The sequence below is a fragment of the Protobothrops mucrosquamatus genome, unplaced genomic scaffold (genome assembly GCF_001527695.2).
Source record: "Protobothrops mucrosquamatus isolate PMUCROS unplaced genomic scaffold, P.Mucros_1.0 scaffold_126, whole genome shotgun sequence".
NCBI lineage: Eukaryota > Metazoa > Chordata > Lepidosauria > Squamata > Viperidae > Protobothrops > Protobothrops mucrosquamatus.
The window spans coordinates 153,971-168,390 of NW_015386202.1; the positions used below are offsets into that span (position 1 = coordinate 153,971).

Consider the following 14,420-nt stretch of genomic DNA (forward strand, 5'->3'; position numbering starts at 1 on the left):
GGATCAAGTGGGGGAAGGCTGCAGTAGTGCTGTCCCACTGAACTGTTGCTACAGACACAGCTTAAATAGCCCCTGGTAACCTTGGAAAGCCTGATTGTGAAAATACAATAGTGAAACCCCCCCCCCCCAAAAAAAAAGTTTAATTCAGCGACTTTCCATCAGAATCGCCAGCCAGAGGAAATACTGCTGAATTGTTTATTTTCTATAGAGTAGAATACTCTGGATTTCTCTTCTCTAAGTCTTTTCTTCCTTCTGCTTGATTCTTAGTAGTAATTGTCTGCCAAGAATAGATGTAACTGCAGGAACTCTGTCAATAACATTATCCTATCAGTTCTTCATCCCTTTTCCCCGCAAGTGCCATAATGACATCTTTTGGCCCTAATGCATTACCCCAAGAGGGCAGAAAGTGCAAGGAGAGAAGAGATACCTGTTTGTGTTTTGCATAGCTGTCTCAGATAAATAGGCAGGGGAGGGGCTGGATTTCAACAATTTATGGAATTAAAAGAAAGGTTGAATTGCTACCTTTTAAGTCAGAGGCATTAAAAGTTACCAGTGGATTGCACAAACTTTTTCACAAACAAGCATACTCAGGTGCCCTCAGGTGCCCCTTAGCACAAATGGGACAAGTCTCTTGGTGTTTGGTTTCTTGTTGACAAAAGATGCAGCAGATTGTTCTTAGTACCCAAAACTGGATTCAGTGCAAAAATCTGTAATGCTCCTTTTAAGGCAAAAGTTAATTATTTTATTCATCTGAATATTTTTACTAAGTATCTAGCTCTAAAATAACATACTGGGGTAGGAATAAAGGGGAATAGTTTTATAAATATATGCAAGTGTGATTTGCTGAATTATTTTTAGGTACATTTTACTTTTTGCATAACTACTTAGTATGAATTTCATTTGTTATCAGACATCAGTTATTTTTGTATTGTGCTGTGTAGTGTCTCTGGAGAAAACCAGCGTAGCTTTTAAATTATATGCAGAATATGGTTGGAAAGAGATTAAGCTTAAATAGGTTTTTGGAATGAATATCCACAATTACTGTATTTATAATTTTATTTCCATAGGAATAATAGCAACTTGAAGATAAAGATATAATAAAGCAGTATAATATCTTTTTAGATATGATACAGTTCCATAAGAATTACTCCAGGTTGTTTTGCATATTTGATATTTTTAATAATAATTTAATAACAAAACAATCTCTGCTGTAATAGGCTGAAGATAATATTCATCCAGCATTTTCTCACAGAAGCTTACTAGCCTCTGAGGTATTAAACAACAGCAGATGTATTTCTCTTCTGCAAAGTAATATTTGGATCCATGCTGCCCCAGCCCAGTGGTCCCATTAAATCTTCAAGGCTAATAGCTCTCAGTAGGCCTGTCCTCCTTGAATTAACCAAACTATTTTTAAAGTCATCTGATGAATGGTTATAAATATAGGTTAATTATGCACCATGGAAAGTAATTTTTCTGTTCAAAATATCTTCCTTTCAGTTTCATTGGATAATCCCTGCTTCTAAGTGTTTTAAAAGAGGAATAAAACATTTATGTCCATCCATCCATGTTTTCCATATCATGTAAGGAGATGGATGGCACACAAATCTAATAAACAAACAAATCATGTCTGCCCTTAGTTAACTTTTCTTTACACTGAAGTTCCAGACTTTCTAGATTTTCTTGTAAGATGGTTGAGTTCCATTTTCATTGTCCTCTTCTGCAATTTTTCCACGTTGTTATATTGTTTTTTTAAACTATTCCACCATTCTGTATACTTGTACTATATCATTGATAATTTTGTTTTCAATTCCTTTCCTGATGAACTCTTCCATGGAATTTGCCTTTTTACCGCTGCTACAAATTGATCAGCATCTTCATTGAGATATCCACCGTTACATCAAGATCTTAGAACAGGAAACATGAATTTGACTTTTGCCCCTATGTGCACCACTCAGCACAGATAAATTTAATCATGTTTGCTATTCAATTGATAATTTTCTCAGTTTAAAGAAATCCTTCTGGAGCTTCTGATGATCATTTTGGTTGTAACTTTCCTGAATAATTTAATATCATATATAAACTAACTCATTTCTTTCTCATCAGTCAGAATTATCTACTAGCTAAAAAGCATTTACCTCAACACAGATTCTTGAAAAAATCTCTTTTTTTAATTTCTTCATTTGAAAAAAATGCCTATTTCTTCCTGCCCCTTGGCTTTGTTTTATCCATTTAGAAAGTCATAAAAGAACAAATCATCTTGCATCCAGAGTGCCACGTTTACTTAACAGCCTTTGATGAGGAACTTTTGCAAAGAGTCTCTGAGATTCCAAGTGCACAATGTTGACAGGTTTGTCTGCATCTGTGCAAAATCATACACATTCTCAAAAAAATTAGAAATTGGTGAGGCAAGATTTAGTTTTGCAGATTCCATGCTGATTCAAGACTTTAAGCAAGACTTCTCCATGTGTCTAGCTTATTTGTTTTTTGGTGTTAAACTAACAGGTGTATGATTTCACATGTTAGTTGGCTAAGGGAAACTATTGATTCATGTTGTTTTTAAAGATAAAATCTATTGACTAGTGTAGGGCTTATTTTGGTAAAACAATTTATAATTATCCATAAATACTTTCCATATCACTGTATATCAGGATTATTTTATCTTTCAAGAAAGTTCAGCTAATCTTTTGTTTTGAAGCTGTGGGTGGATTATTTGGGCAGTGAATGTATGTGATTCCAGATGATTTTGCTTTTTAAATTATGTTATATGTCTGTTTTTTTGCTTGATTAATCAATATGGTGATTAACAGTAAACAACATGCAATACATGATTTGAAGAGGACATCTTGATTTGTTTGTTTGCATGTGTATTCTATAACTGTAGTCTGTGTAACTAAGGATTAATCTGTCTGGATGTACCACTGGTGGAATGTTGTCTGCCTGGTGTTTGATAATTCACTTACTTACATAGCCCAGATTTGTCAGCAAAACCAGAATGCTTCTCTTGGTGGCTTTCATTTAGCTTGATAGTTGTGAATTGTGTATCCACAATGGTCTCGTCTGAGAAACCTTTATTAAACAGAATGCAGCTGGAAATGGATTGAGCTCACCGAGGCAGTTAGTGAAGGGCCAAGAGCAAATTCAGTAACCTATGTCTTGGAATGAATTTCTTGTAATTGACACCACCTGAATAATGTCTAAACTAGGTTGGTAATTGAAAATTACATAGCTTGCCAACTCATCTTTATGCTGTAGGGTTATTCAAGGAATAAGTATAAAGTTATTATTTCATAATAAACCTGCCATGCACATGATGGAAAGTACCTTTCCCTCCCAAATTATTGCAATAATTGAGAAAAAAAAACTAATTTATTGTTACAGTGTATCTGTTTATGCAATTATAATGGATAGAGCTAGCCCATCATGGCATTAAAAGTAAACAGCTGTTTCTTAGCAATTCAAGATTTGCTTTATTTTAATCTCTACATACCTGAATCTTGTCTAGGATTCAAATAAGTTTTTGGAGAACAGAATAACAGAGTTGGAAGGGACCTTGGAGGTCTTCTAGTCCACCCTATACCATTCCAAAATTGGCTATCCAGTCTCTTCTTAAAAGCCTTCAGTGATAGAGCATCCACAACTTCTGAAGGCAAGTGGTTCCACTGGTTAATTGTTCTCAGTGTTAAGAAATTTCTCCTTAGTTCTAGGTTGCTTCTCTCCTTGATTAGTTTCCATCCATTGTTTCTTGTCTTGTCTTCTGGTGCTTTGGAAAATAGGTTGACCCCCACTTCTTTGTGGCAGTCCCTCAAATATTGAAACACTGCTATCATCTCACCCCTAGTCCTTCTTTTTACTATGCTAGACAAATCCAATTCCTGCAACTATTCTTATTCTGAACAATAATTAGAACCAAATGTATATAAATACTCTTTATCTCGTTCAGATTATTTAATAAAATAAGTGTTTTAAATGGGGAGATGTTACAGTCAACTAATAATACATTAAACTCTTGATTGTTGTATCAGACTTTGAATGTAATAAAAAAAAATTGTGACTACCTTATCATTGTGCTTTGTATACCCTTCCAATAAATGGTAACTTGTATAAAAAATATAACTACTGATTCAATATTGAAAATATTACACTTGTTTGGGGAAGGGGTTGTACTCTTCTTGAAAAAAGCAGATGTTTCTCAATGAGTAAATAGCAGCAATGGCTGTAAGTCCCTTGGTCCAACTTGTATTTTTGTACCAGCTGTTTTGAGACTGTGTTTATTTTGACATGATTTCTTCTAAGTTTATTTTGGGGATAAATATAACTTTAAATATTATTGCCACCATCCTCAAATGATGGAAGTCTGTTCTTTTAAATTTTATCTTCTCTTTTTTTCCGCTTCCTGGTAGTGTACACAAGCGAGGGGAGTAGAGTATTATATAGTGTTGCTCATTTATTTGACAACTATTTATAAACAGTTTTAATAATAACCTTTGAACAAATAATATGAGATCGAAGTTTAGAGATATAGAAATAAGAACGTTAATTTACCTTTTCACAAAGGCCAGTGATGTCTTGATTCTTTTTCCTTTCCTTTCCTTTCCTTATTTCATAGCAAATTTCATAGTGAATTTTGCTTCAAATATGAGTTTTTTATTCTTTGCAGAAAAGGTTTAGTTTTAAAAATATTCATCCTGTCATACAGGTCCTAAATGGTAAACTGTTTTTGTTTCTTGCAACAGAATTGGTATGTATCATTCAAATCTTGAATCTTTAAGATACCTCAGAAGTTTATTGTAAGTTGATACTGTAACTATAGTGGAGGGAACAAATTTCCATTTTTAATACTTTATTGTTCTGTTTCCAAGTATCATAACTCTTCATGCTCAAATATTATTCCTGGAGTAAATTATGAATTATTACTGAACATATATTTGTGCCTTCACTTTCTTAGAAAGCATTATTTCTGGATTTCTCTAAAGCCTTGCAATGTAAATGAGGTTTACAGAAAAAGTCAAGCAAAATTATATTTATGTATGCTTATAAACATATTTGAGACTGCTAACAGAATGATTTGCACTGAACAAAATAATTATTTTGTTTTGATAAAATTGCTGGCCACACATTTATTCAGATCTCTGTTTTAAAAGTTTCTTTGCTTCCCTAATTGCCTAGAATATAGAAAGAGTAATAAAAACGAAGCGAAAGGCAAAGGAGAAAGAGAAAGATACACCCAATTGAATGTAGAATTCCAGAGAATAGCTAGAAGAGATAAGAATACTTTCTTAAATGAACAGTGCAAAGAAATAGAAGAAAACAACAGAATAGGGAGGACCAGAGATCTCTTCAAGAAAATTGGAGATATGAAGGGAACGTTTCATGCAAAGATGGGCATGATAAAAGACCAAAATGGAGGGACCTAACAAAGGCCGAAGAGATTAAGAAGAGGTGGCAAAACTACACAGAAGAACTATACAAGAATGAGCTTAATGTCCCAGATAACCACGATGGGGTGGTCACTGACCTCGAGCCAGACATCCTAGAATGTGAAGTGAAATGGGCCTTAGGAAATCTGAGCAACAACAAAGCTAGTGGAGGTGACAGTATTCCAGCTGTCGATAAGTTTTAGAATTTTCTACTACGTCATTTTCACGATGTGAGTTAAACGGTCGTTTAAACCTTTTGAGTTGAGTGGCCACAGGATTGGAAAAGGTCAGTTTACATTCCAATTCCAAAGAAAGGCAATGCCAAAGAATGTTCAAACTATCGCACCATTGCACTCATTTCACATGCTAGTAAAGTTATGCTTAAAATTTTACAAGCTAGACTCCAGCAGTATGTGGATCAAGAACTACCAGAAGTACAGGCAGGATTTCGAAGAGGCAGAGGAACTAGAAATCAAATTGCCAACATACGCTGGATCATGGAGAAAGCTAGGGAGTTCCAGAAAAACATCTACTTCTGCTTCATTGGCTATGCTAAAGCTTTTGATTGTGTGGATCACAACAAATTGTGGCAAGTTCTTAAAGAGATGGGAGTACCAGACCATCTGATTTGTCTCTTGAGAAATCTATATGCGGGTCAAGAAGCAACAGTGAGAACTGGACACGGAACCACTGATTGGTTCAAAATTGGGAAAGGAGTCCGGCAAGGCTGTATACTGTCGCCCTGTCTATTTAACTTATATGCAGAGCACATCATGAGAAAGGCAGGGCTAGATGAAACAAAAGTTGGAATTAAGATTGCCGGGAGAAATATCAACAACCTAAGATATGCAGATGATACCACTCTAAGGGCAGAAAGTGAAGAGGAACTAAAGAGCCTCTTGATACGGGTGAAGGAGAGTGCAAAAGTTGGCTTGAAACTCAACATTAAGAAAACCAAAATCATGGCATCCGTCCCTCTCAATTCCTGGCAAATAAATGGGGAAGAAATGGAGGTAGTGACAGATTTTATTTTCCTGGGCTCCAAGATCACCTCAGATGGGGACTGCAGCCAAGAAATTAAAAGACGCTTGCTCCTGGGGAGGAAAGTATGGCAAATCTAGACAGCATACTATAAAGCAGAGACATCACCCTGCCAACAAAAGTGCGTATAGTCAAGGCCATGGTTTTCCCAGTTGCAATGTATGGATGTGAAAGTTGGACCATAAGAAAGGCTGAGCGACAAAGAATTGAGGCCTTTGAACTATGATGCTGGAGAAGACTCCTGCGAGTCCCTTGGACTGCAAGGCGTTCAAACCAGTCAGTCCTAGAAGAGATCAACCCCGACTGCTCTTTAGAAGGCCAGATCCTGAAGTTGAAACTCAAATACTTTGGCCACCTAATGAGAAGGAAGGACTCACTGGAGAAGAGCCTAATGCTGGGAAAGATTGAGGGCAATAGAAGAAGGGNAACCAAAATCATGGCATCCGGCCCTCTCAATTCCTGGCAAATAGATGGGGAAGAAATGGAGGTAGTGACAGATTTTATTTTCCTGGGCTCCAAGATCACCTCAGATGGGGACTGCAGCCAAGAAATTAAAAGACGCTTGCTCCTGGGGAGGAAAGCTATGGCAAATCTAGACAGCATACTAAAAAGCAGAGACATCACCATGCCAACAAAAGTGCGTATAGTCAAGACCATGGTTTTCCCAGTTGCAATGTATGGATGTGAAAGTTGGACCATAAGAAAGGCTGAGCGCAAAAGAATTGAGGCCTTTGAACTATGGTGCTGGAGAAGACTCCTGTGAATCCCTTGGACTGCAAGGCGTTCAAACCAGTCAGTCCTAGAAGAGATCAACCCCGACTGCTCCTTAGAAGGCCAGATCCTGAAGTTGAAACTCAAATACTTTGGCCACCTAATGAGAAGGAAGGACTCACTGGAGAAGGGCCTAATGCTGGGAAAGATTGAGGGCAATAGAAGAAAGGGACGACAGAGAATGAGGTGGCTGGATGGAGTCACTGAAGCAGTAGGCGTGAACTTAAATGGACTCTAGAAGATGGCAGAGGACAGGAAGACCTGGAGGAACGTTGTCCATGGGGTCGCGATGGGTCGGACACGACTTCGCAATTAACAACAATAAAAACATGTGAATCAAAATGAAGTTATGTAGTCCACACATAATGAATGGTTCAAGTATTTTTCTTCCTGCAACAGCTGTTCCATTTTCTAGATGCCCACATTTTCTCATAATGATACTGAAGTTTTATTTCATATAAATGTTGAAATAACTACTTACTAAGTTATCATGGTAAGAGTATCACATGGCATGTCCTTGCAGTAGAAGTGAACAGTACTAGTTACTGAGTAAAAAAGTGAGTGTTTACATTTTCAAGCTATTATTGGAAAGCCTCCCTGCATTTTGTTTTACATATTTTATGGCTATATTAAAATGCCTCAATGTGTAACATTTAAAATTTATAATGCTCTTAACCATATTGATTGACAAAAATAAGAGCTGGACTTCTGCAAATTCTGGAAATCTACAGGTTCTCCCACATTTGCTTTAGCTTACAGCCATACTTCAGTAAGCCTTCATTTTCATCATTAAGTTCAATATAACTTTGTGATGATATGAAGTATGACAACCTAGCTCTTAAATTTGATTTGAAAGGAAGAGCATACATTATTCACAGTGGATTTCCAAGAAAGAATAAATATGAATCTTCTTAAAATGTGTTTTAAGTATTTTTGTGGCTCAACCTTTTTCCTTTCAGATGCCATCTAAGAAAAGAAGTCAAGATAATAATGTGGCCCCTCCTTACCTGAAAATCTTATTATTTTAAAACCAGTTGCTGATAAAACATCTGTTATACAGAATTTAAACCATAGTAAAAGCATTGAATTTTCATATACCACAAAGATCTGGTTACTCTCCCAGGTCTGTCTTCCCCAAATTCTATGGGCTTTTTTTTACTATTCTTCTGGTCCTTTTTGTTGGGCCATGTCCCCAGAATAGGGGACTATTAATTGACACTTAGAACATTGAGTTATGGCCTCCCAAAGGGTTCCATCTTATCTCTCATGCTTTTTAACATCTACATGAAGCTGTTTGAGTAGTTTGATACATAACACCATCAATATGTTGATGACAGCAGCTCTATTGGGTTTTCCATTCAGTTCCAAGGAAGCTATTTGTCCCCTTGAAATTTGCCTTACCTCAATAATTCATTGGAGAAGAGGGGACAAAATTAAATTAAATCTGAATAAGATGGAGGTTGACAAATAGAAAACTGAACTCGAGGATCAAGAATGGCTTACACCAGTGATGGCGAACGTTTTAGAGAGTGCTGGGTGGGTGTGGCCCATTGGCTGGGTGTGGCCCATTGGGTGGGCATGGCTGCAGTGGTAACGGCAAACTGGGTGGGACTAAAAAGTTCAATCAATCAATTCCAACTTTGCAAGAACTTTTTTTTCCCGCGAGAAGTTGAAATTGACTGATTGAACCTTTTTTTTTTTTTTGCACACGGCGGCGGAGGCCTAAAGCGAAAAGGTTTTATAAAACCCTGCTGAAGGCCTAGGACTAGGGCGACGACACGCGTGCCCACAGAGAGGGCTCTGAGTGCCGCCTCTGGCACCCGTGCCATAGTTTCGCCACCACTGGCTTATACTCTTCCTGAAAAAGCAAATTCTTAGTGTGGAAGTACTTTTTAATTCTCAGCTGACAACGGAATCAGAATTGATATCTGTGGCAACTGTGAGGTTGTCATGAATAGTATATAAAAGTTGAATAGTTGTAGAATATGCAGTAGTCAAGTTAATATAAGTTAATGTTGCTAACCAGTCCAAGATAGATGAATGAAATAATTTCTGCACAGAGTGATACGTGCTGCTTGTTAGTGACCAGGCTTCCTGATAGAAGATGCAGGCATTGCACTCAGACTAGAGAAGGCACTCTGTCAGGAGTTATATTTGAAGGCCACTCTCAGAGTTTTGAAAAATTGGGAAGTACCAATAAAGGAGAATATTTGTAGCTCAGGGTTGAAATGAGAGGTCCTGGGTGTTCTCTGATATTGATTATTTTCTTGCAGATATTTCATTACCCAAACTAGGTAACACCATCAGTGCTAGTACTAGTAATAATAATAAAAGAAATGTCTGCAAGAAAGCAACCAAGCACCAAGGATCCCTTAAAATTGGAAAGATTCTTATCTTTCTCCAGGCTTTTTAATTGGTAAAATAATTCCAGTATGATTTTTTTCTCCATTAATTTTCATCTGCAGTTTTAAAACTATGTTTTCTTTTAAAATAATTATTAACCATCTTTAGTTCTCACCAGAACTGAAGGATAAGATGTTATTCCAATAGATAAATAGTTCTAGAGTTCTGTTCTCCAAATTTTGACAGATGGTTAAGTCTCTGGTGATTGCATGAACATTCAGTGTATTGTCATTTTTTTTTCAGAAGCAAGTACTTAAATTCTTAGGTGTTGTTTTTGGCTAATTGTTACTGTTTTTATATGTATTTTATAAATAGCTCTCTTTACAGTACCAAAGTAATAATCATATCAATGCTGACAAAAGAATAGAAGTAGACATAAGATAGTTTACATTGTTTCTTACAGAAATTTCTTTGCAACACGGTTACAAATTTATTCATGCTTTGGACCCTCAGATCTAGTCTCAGTGATTACATGGATATATCTATATAGATAGTCCTCAATTTACAACCATTCATTTAGTGACCTTTGAAAGTTACAAGGGCACTGAAAACAGTGATTTATGATCATTTTTCACACTTAAGACCATTGCAGCATGCCCATGGTCACATATCAAAATCTGGATGCCTGTGTCCTGGAGTCATGTGACCACCTTTGTCCTGGAGTCATGTGACCACCTTTTGCGACCTTCAATGTCAACGGGAAGCCAGATTCACTTCGCAACCAGGTCATTAACTTAATAACTGCAGTGGTTCACTTAACAACTCTGGCAAGAAAGGTCGTATAATGGGGCAAAACTCATTTAACAACTGTCTTTGCTTAGTTATGGAAAGTTTGGTCACAATTGTGGTTGTAAGTTGATGGCTACCTGTAGAGTTTTCTTGCCAACAGCAGGGAAATCATTGGCCATAGCCGCTTTCTGAGATATATTTTTTTTTTACTTCTCTTGGCAGCCTACAACCTTCCAATAGTTACCCATGCTCTTGATCATCTGTGCCACACATTTGCATTATGCCCTTTTATTGAGTAGGCATCGGGTCTTACTCCCAGCCACTAAATATATTGCTGGTTGCATTGTGTGCTATATAAGTGAAGTTTAAGAGATAGAAAATTATTGAGCAGTTGTTTTAGGTTGCATTACATATGTAGTGACTACATAGGTGCACACACATCATAGCTAACAACATTAGTAAGTTGATTGGTTGTCAGCATGTATTTGAGATATTAAGTTTAATTTTTTTTAATATATTTTACTAAGTATATTGAAGTATTTCCTGTTTTTTCTAGGTGTGGAATATCAAACAGATGATTAAATTAACCCAAGAACACATAGAAGCTCTACTAGACAAGTTTGGAGGAGAACACAATCCACCCTCAATCTATTTGGAGGTAAGTATTCAGTTAGAAATCATTGTTATTGCTATTATTATACAAGTTTTCTGCTTATTAAAAAATGTCAAAGTACCTATAGGTTTATGTTGTTAAAGCAGGGTATGCATGAGTGATAAAGCAGAGACAAAGTCTAACAACAGTCTAAGCTTTAGCAAGAGACTTTCACACACCAAAGAATATAGAAAAGATTTGAATATGAATCAGGTTTGGGTTAGTCTAAATTTGCAAAGCCAACTATCACAGGGCCAATTCTTTCCTATTGTCTAGTGAATTCTGAGCATTTATAGGTTTTGGGCCATTTCCCATGCTTATTCTTCTTGTAAAATGGCACCCAGCTGTCCTGTCAAGAGGTTTTGAGGTTGAAGTAATACGTAGAATGAATAATGAAGGAAAAATAGGACAGAAGATGAAGGTAGTAAGAATCAGAAGAGTTAAGAGAAAGTTAAATGGTATAAAACCGATAGGTGAGGGAATAAGATAATAATAACAAAAATTAAAAATGGTAAAAAAAAAAAAAAGGAGCTGGTGAGTGATGTGTTGACATGGAGTTGTCCTTCCATAGCAACAAAGATTGACAAGGGAACAGAAGTAGAAATAACAATTGTCTTTGGCCAGTATCTTTTGGGAACTATAAGATAAAGCCGCAGCTGTCATCTATGGCTGAATAGCTGCCGCTTTATCTTATCTGCTGGAGAATGGAGGCAGGAATTGGAGAGTCTTGTGAAAAGCAGTAACAGAGGTAGAAACTAGGTAAAAAAACAAAGGTAAGTGACATGGCAGATATGGGTGACCTGGGACGTATGTGAGAACATGGAGGTGGGCTAACTGAAGAACTTTGTGCCAGCAAAGTTATCTCAAAGCTGATCTGTATGATTTGCATGGAAGGTATAAACAGAACATCAAATCTTTTGGCCTAAAGGTCTGTTCAGAAGCAAAAGCAAACTAGATACAATGTAAAAACTCTGTGTGAGAATTGATTCCTGGACTGGGACAGTAGGGAAAGGAATCTCCAAGTGAGAGGCATGGTGAATAATTAAATTGAAATTGCAATAGTTGAAATTGAAGACAGGTAATAAATATGTATTGTATGACTGGGAACTCAGAGAATTGTTGGGTTTGATGGGTTCAATATAGTAGCAAAATTGGTCCACATACTGTGATCTGACAATTAAAATGATGAGCATACGAATGCAGAGAGATACAAGTGCAGGAGGCAGGGAAATGGAGAACCATATTAATTCAATGTTGTACAGAGGAAAGTATGGCTGAGAGAACTAGGAGAGTACCAGGGTTTCAGGCTGCTGCTGAAATGCAAGATAAAATGCATCCACTCATGATCTAATGTTGGATATGTTTTTAGATCTTGTATGTATTATTGAGGTCTGGCTTCATAGCAATGGAGATATGCCCTGTCATAGATGTGTCTTCCTGGATTTTCAGGTCCTGTAGCAGCCACAATGCTAAGATCTGGAGAAATGTTGTTGTGAACATTCAGAAGACCTTAGCAGTGAGCGAGAGCACAATTCTGTCAATAACTGGATGTGAGTGTCTGTACATGACATTAAGCCAGCTCTTAGGCTTCTGCACATGGTCTGACCACTCTGCTATCTAGCAAGTGCCCTTCAAAACTTTTAGACTTCCTCCCTGAACTGATGCTAAGGTCATTTGATGTTTTTTTTGGGGGGGGGGACTTCAGCTTTAGATACGCTTGAAAATGGCAACCATGGGCTTGTCCTGGTAATCTTAACAAAGGTAAACTCACAAAGGTAGATACACACTTTAATTTTTGCTCCAGGGCAGATGAAACTTGATTGGAATATGGAGGACATTAATTTTGTCCTTTGCCATGGCCAGAGCACTTTCATGGTCAGGTTTGAGAATCCTGGACATTTGTGAGAGCAGTAGGCCTATTAAGGTGGTTTCTCTCAAAATCTTGATGAAAGTCATGACATTAATGCTAGATGAGCTTCTGACAGTCCTCCAAATCATAGTTTAAAGATCTAAAATATGCTTTCTTTCCTCCAATTAACATGTGATTCCCACATGCTCTATTTAGTGCTTGTTAATTCTATCATTTGAATTGGCAGACCATGATAGAATGTACTTCAGACTCTGATTTTGTTTCTGGTTTTGAAGATAAGTTGCAAAAGTCATAGTTTTTGCAAAGGAGAAAGAAGAGATGCCTGGAGTTACCAGTGGAGGAAGATGAAGAGTGAATCCAATTGAGCATGAGTAAGAACTTATATTAGGGCTTACATTGTGGCAACGAGGACAGCAAAATTATTTTTTCTTTGCCCTTATTGCTGGTAGCTGCACAGCAACCTAGTTCAGGGAGAACAAATCCCTGCTGAGCAGGGACAGATTGCAGAGCATATGCAGGGTTATTGTGACGAATATTTTTGCTATTTGGCAAATAAAATAGCTCAGATTCTGACTGGACAGTGCCAAAAACAAGGCCTTTTGTAGTTATGTAGAGCAAGTTTTATTCTGTGACTCTCAAGGAAATGGACAGGAGTTTTCAGTCTGTCACCTAAGCCAGAGATCCCCAACCTTTTGGGCATCAGGGACCGGTTACGTGGAGAGAGGTTTTTCTGTGGACTGGAGGGGGCGTGGTTTTGTGTGCTGCCTGCATCCTGTGGATAGGGCTTTGTTTGTTTGTGCAGACCGGTTGCTGGCATGCGGCGGACCGGTATCAATCTGGGGGTTGCGGACCCCTGAACTAAGCCACCTGCTTGTTAGATCCAGGTCCCTCCTAGATAACCTAGACAGGAACCATGATTAGATGAGGTAATTCTACTTTACTGTAAGGCTACATAACAGAATCTTACAAGTCTAAAGCTATAAAACACTGTTTTGAACCTCTTGCTTAATTAGGGCAGATTTTTCCTAGGTTTCTTCCTCTGACTTTCAGATCACTAGAGCTCCTGCCTCCCTTGTCTGGTTGTTTCCTAGGCAACATCTCTTCCCCCTTGTCCCTCAAAGTATCCACACATTTAATTTTGTTATTGTAGTTTGGTCCATGCGGTCACATCAGCTTCTTGGAGGGAGATGGTGATCCCCTCAGGAAACAATGGTGCATTTTGGTAGAGAGTAAGGGAGATGACCTTTCCAGAAATATGCAACAACTGTTATCTAAGTGAAGAAGGCTGAAACATTTAAGTCCTGTGGGGCAAGATATTTATTCAGAGGTTTGTCTAACACAGCGGTTCTCAACCTGTGGGTCGCGACCCCATTTGGGGTCGCACGACCATTTCACAGGGGTCGCCAAACAACGCCGTCCGCCATTTTTTTTTACCCTTTTCCTTAGCTGTGCTACTCCCTCTGCTTGGCGGCAGCCTGCATGCAGGAACTTTACCAAACATGCCCTGCAGGAGGCGTGTGAAGAGCGCAGGCGCAGA

The 14,420-nt window shown here is 37.7% G+C and overlaps 1 protein-coding gene across 1 annotated transcript in view; it reads left to right on the forward strand.

The window, feature by feature from the left end:
* The window catches only part of BRAF (B-Raf proto-oncogene, serine/threonine kinase), a 59,897-nt gene that overhangs the window by 635 nt on the left and 44,842 nt on the right, over positions 1 to 14,420 (forward strand). Inside the window, exon 2 of the mRNA XM_015817269.1 lies at positions 10,918 to 11,019. Within this exon, the coding sequence (XP_015672755.1) occupies positions 10,918 to 11,019 (102 nt within the window). The remainder of the gene's footprint in view (positions 1 to 10,917; positions 11,020 to 14,420) is intronic.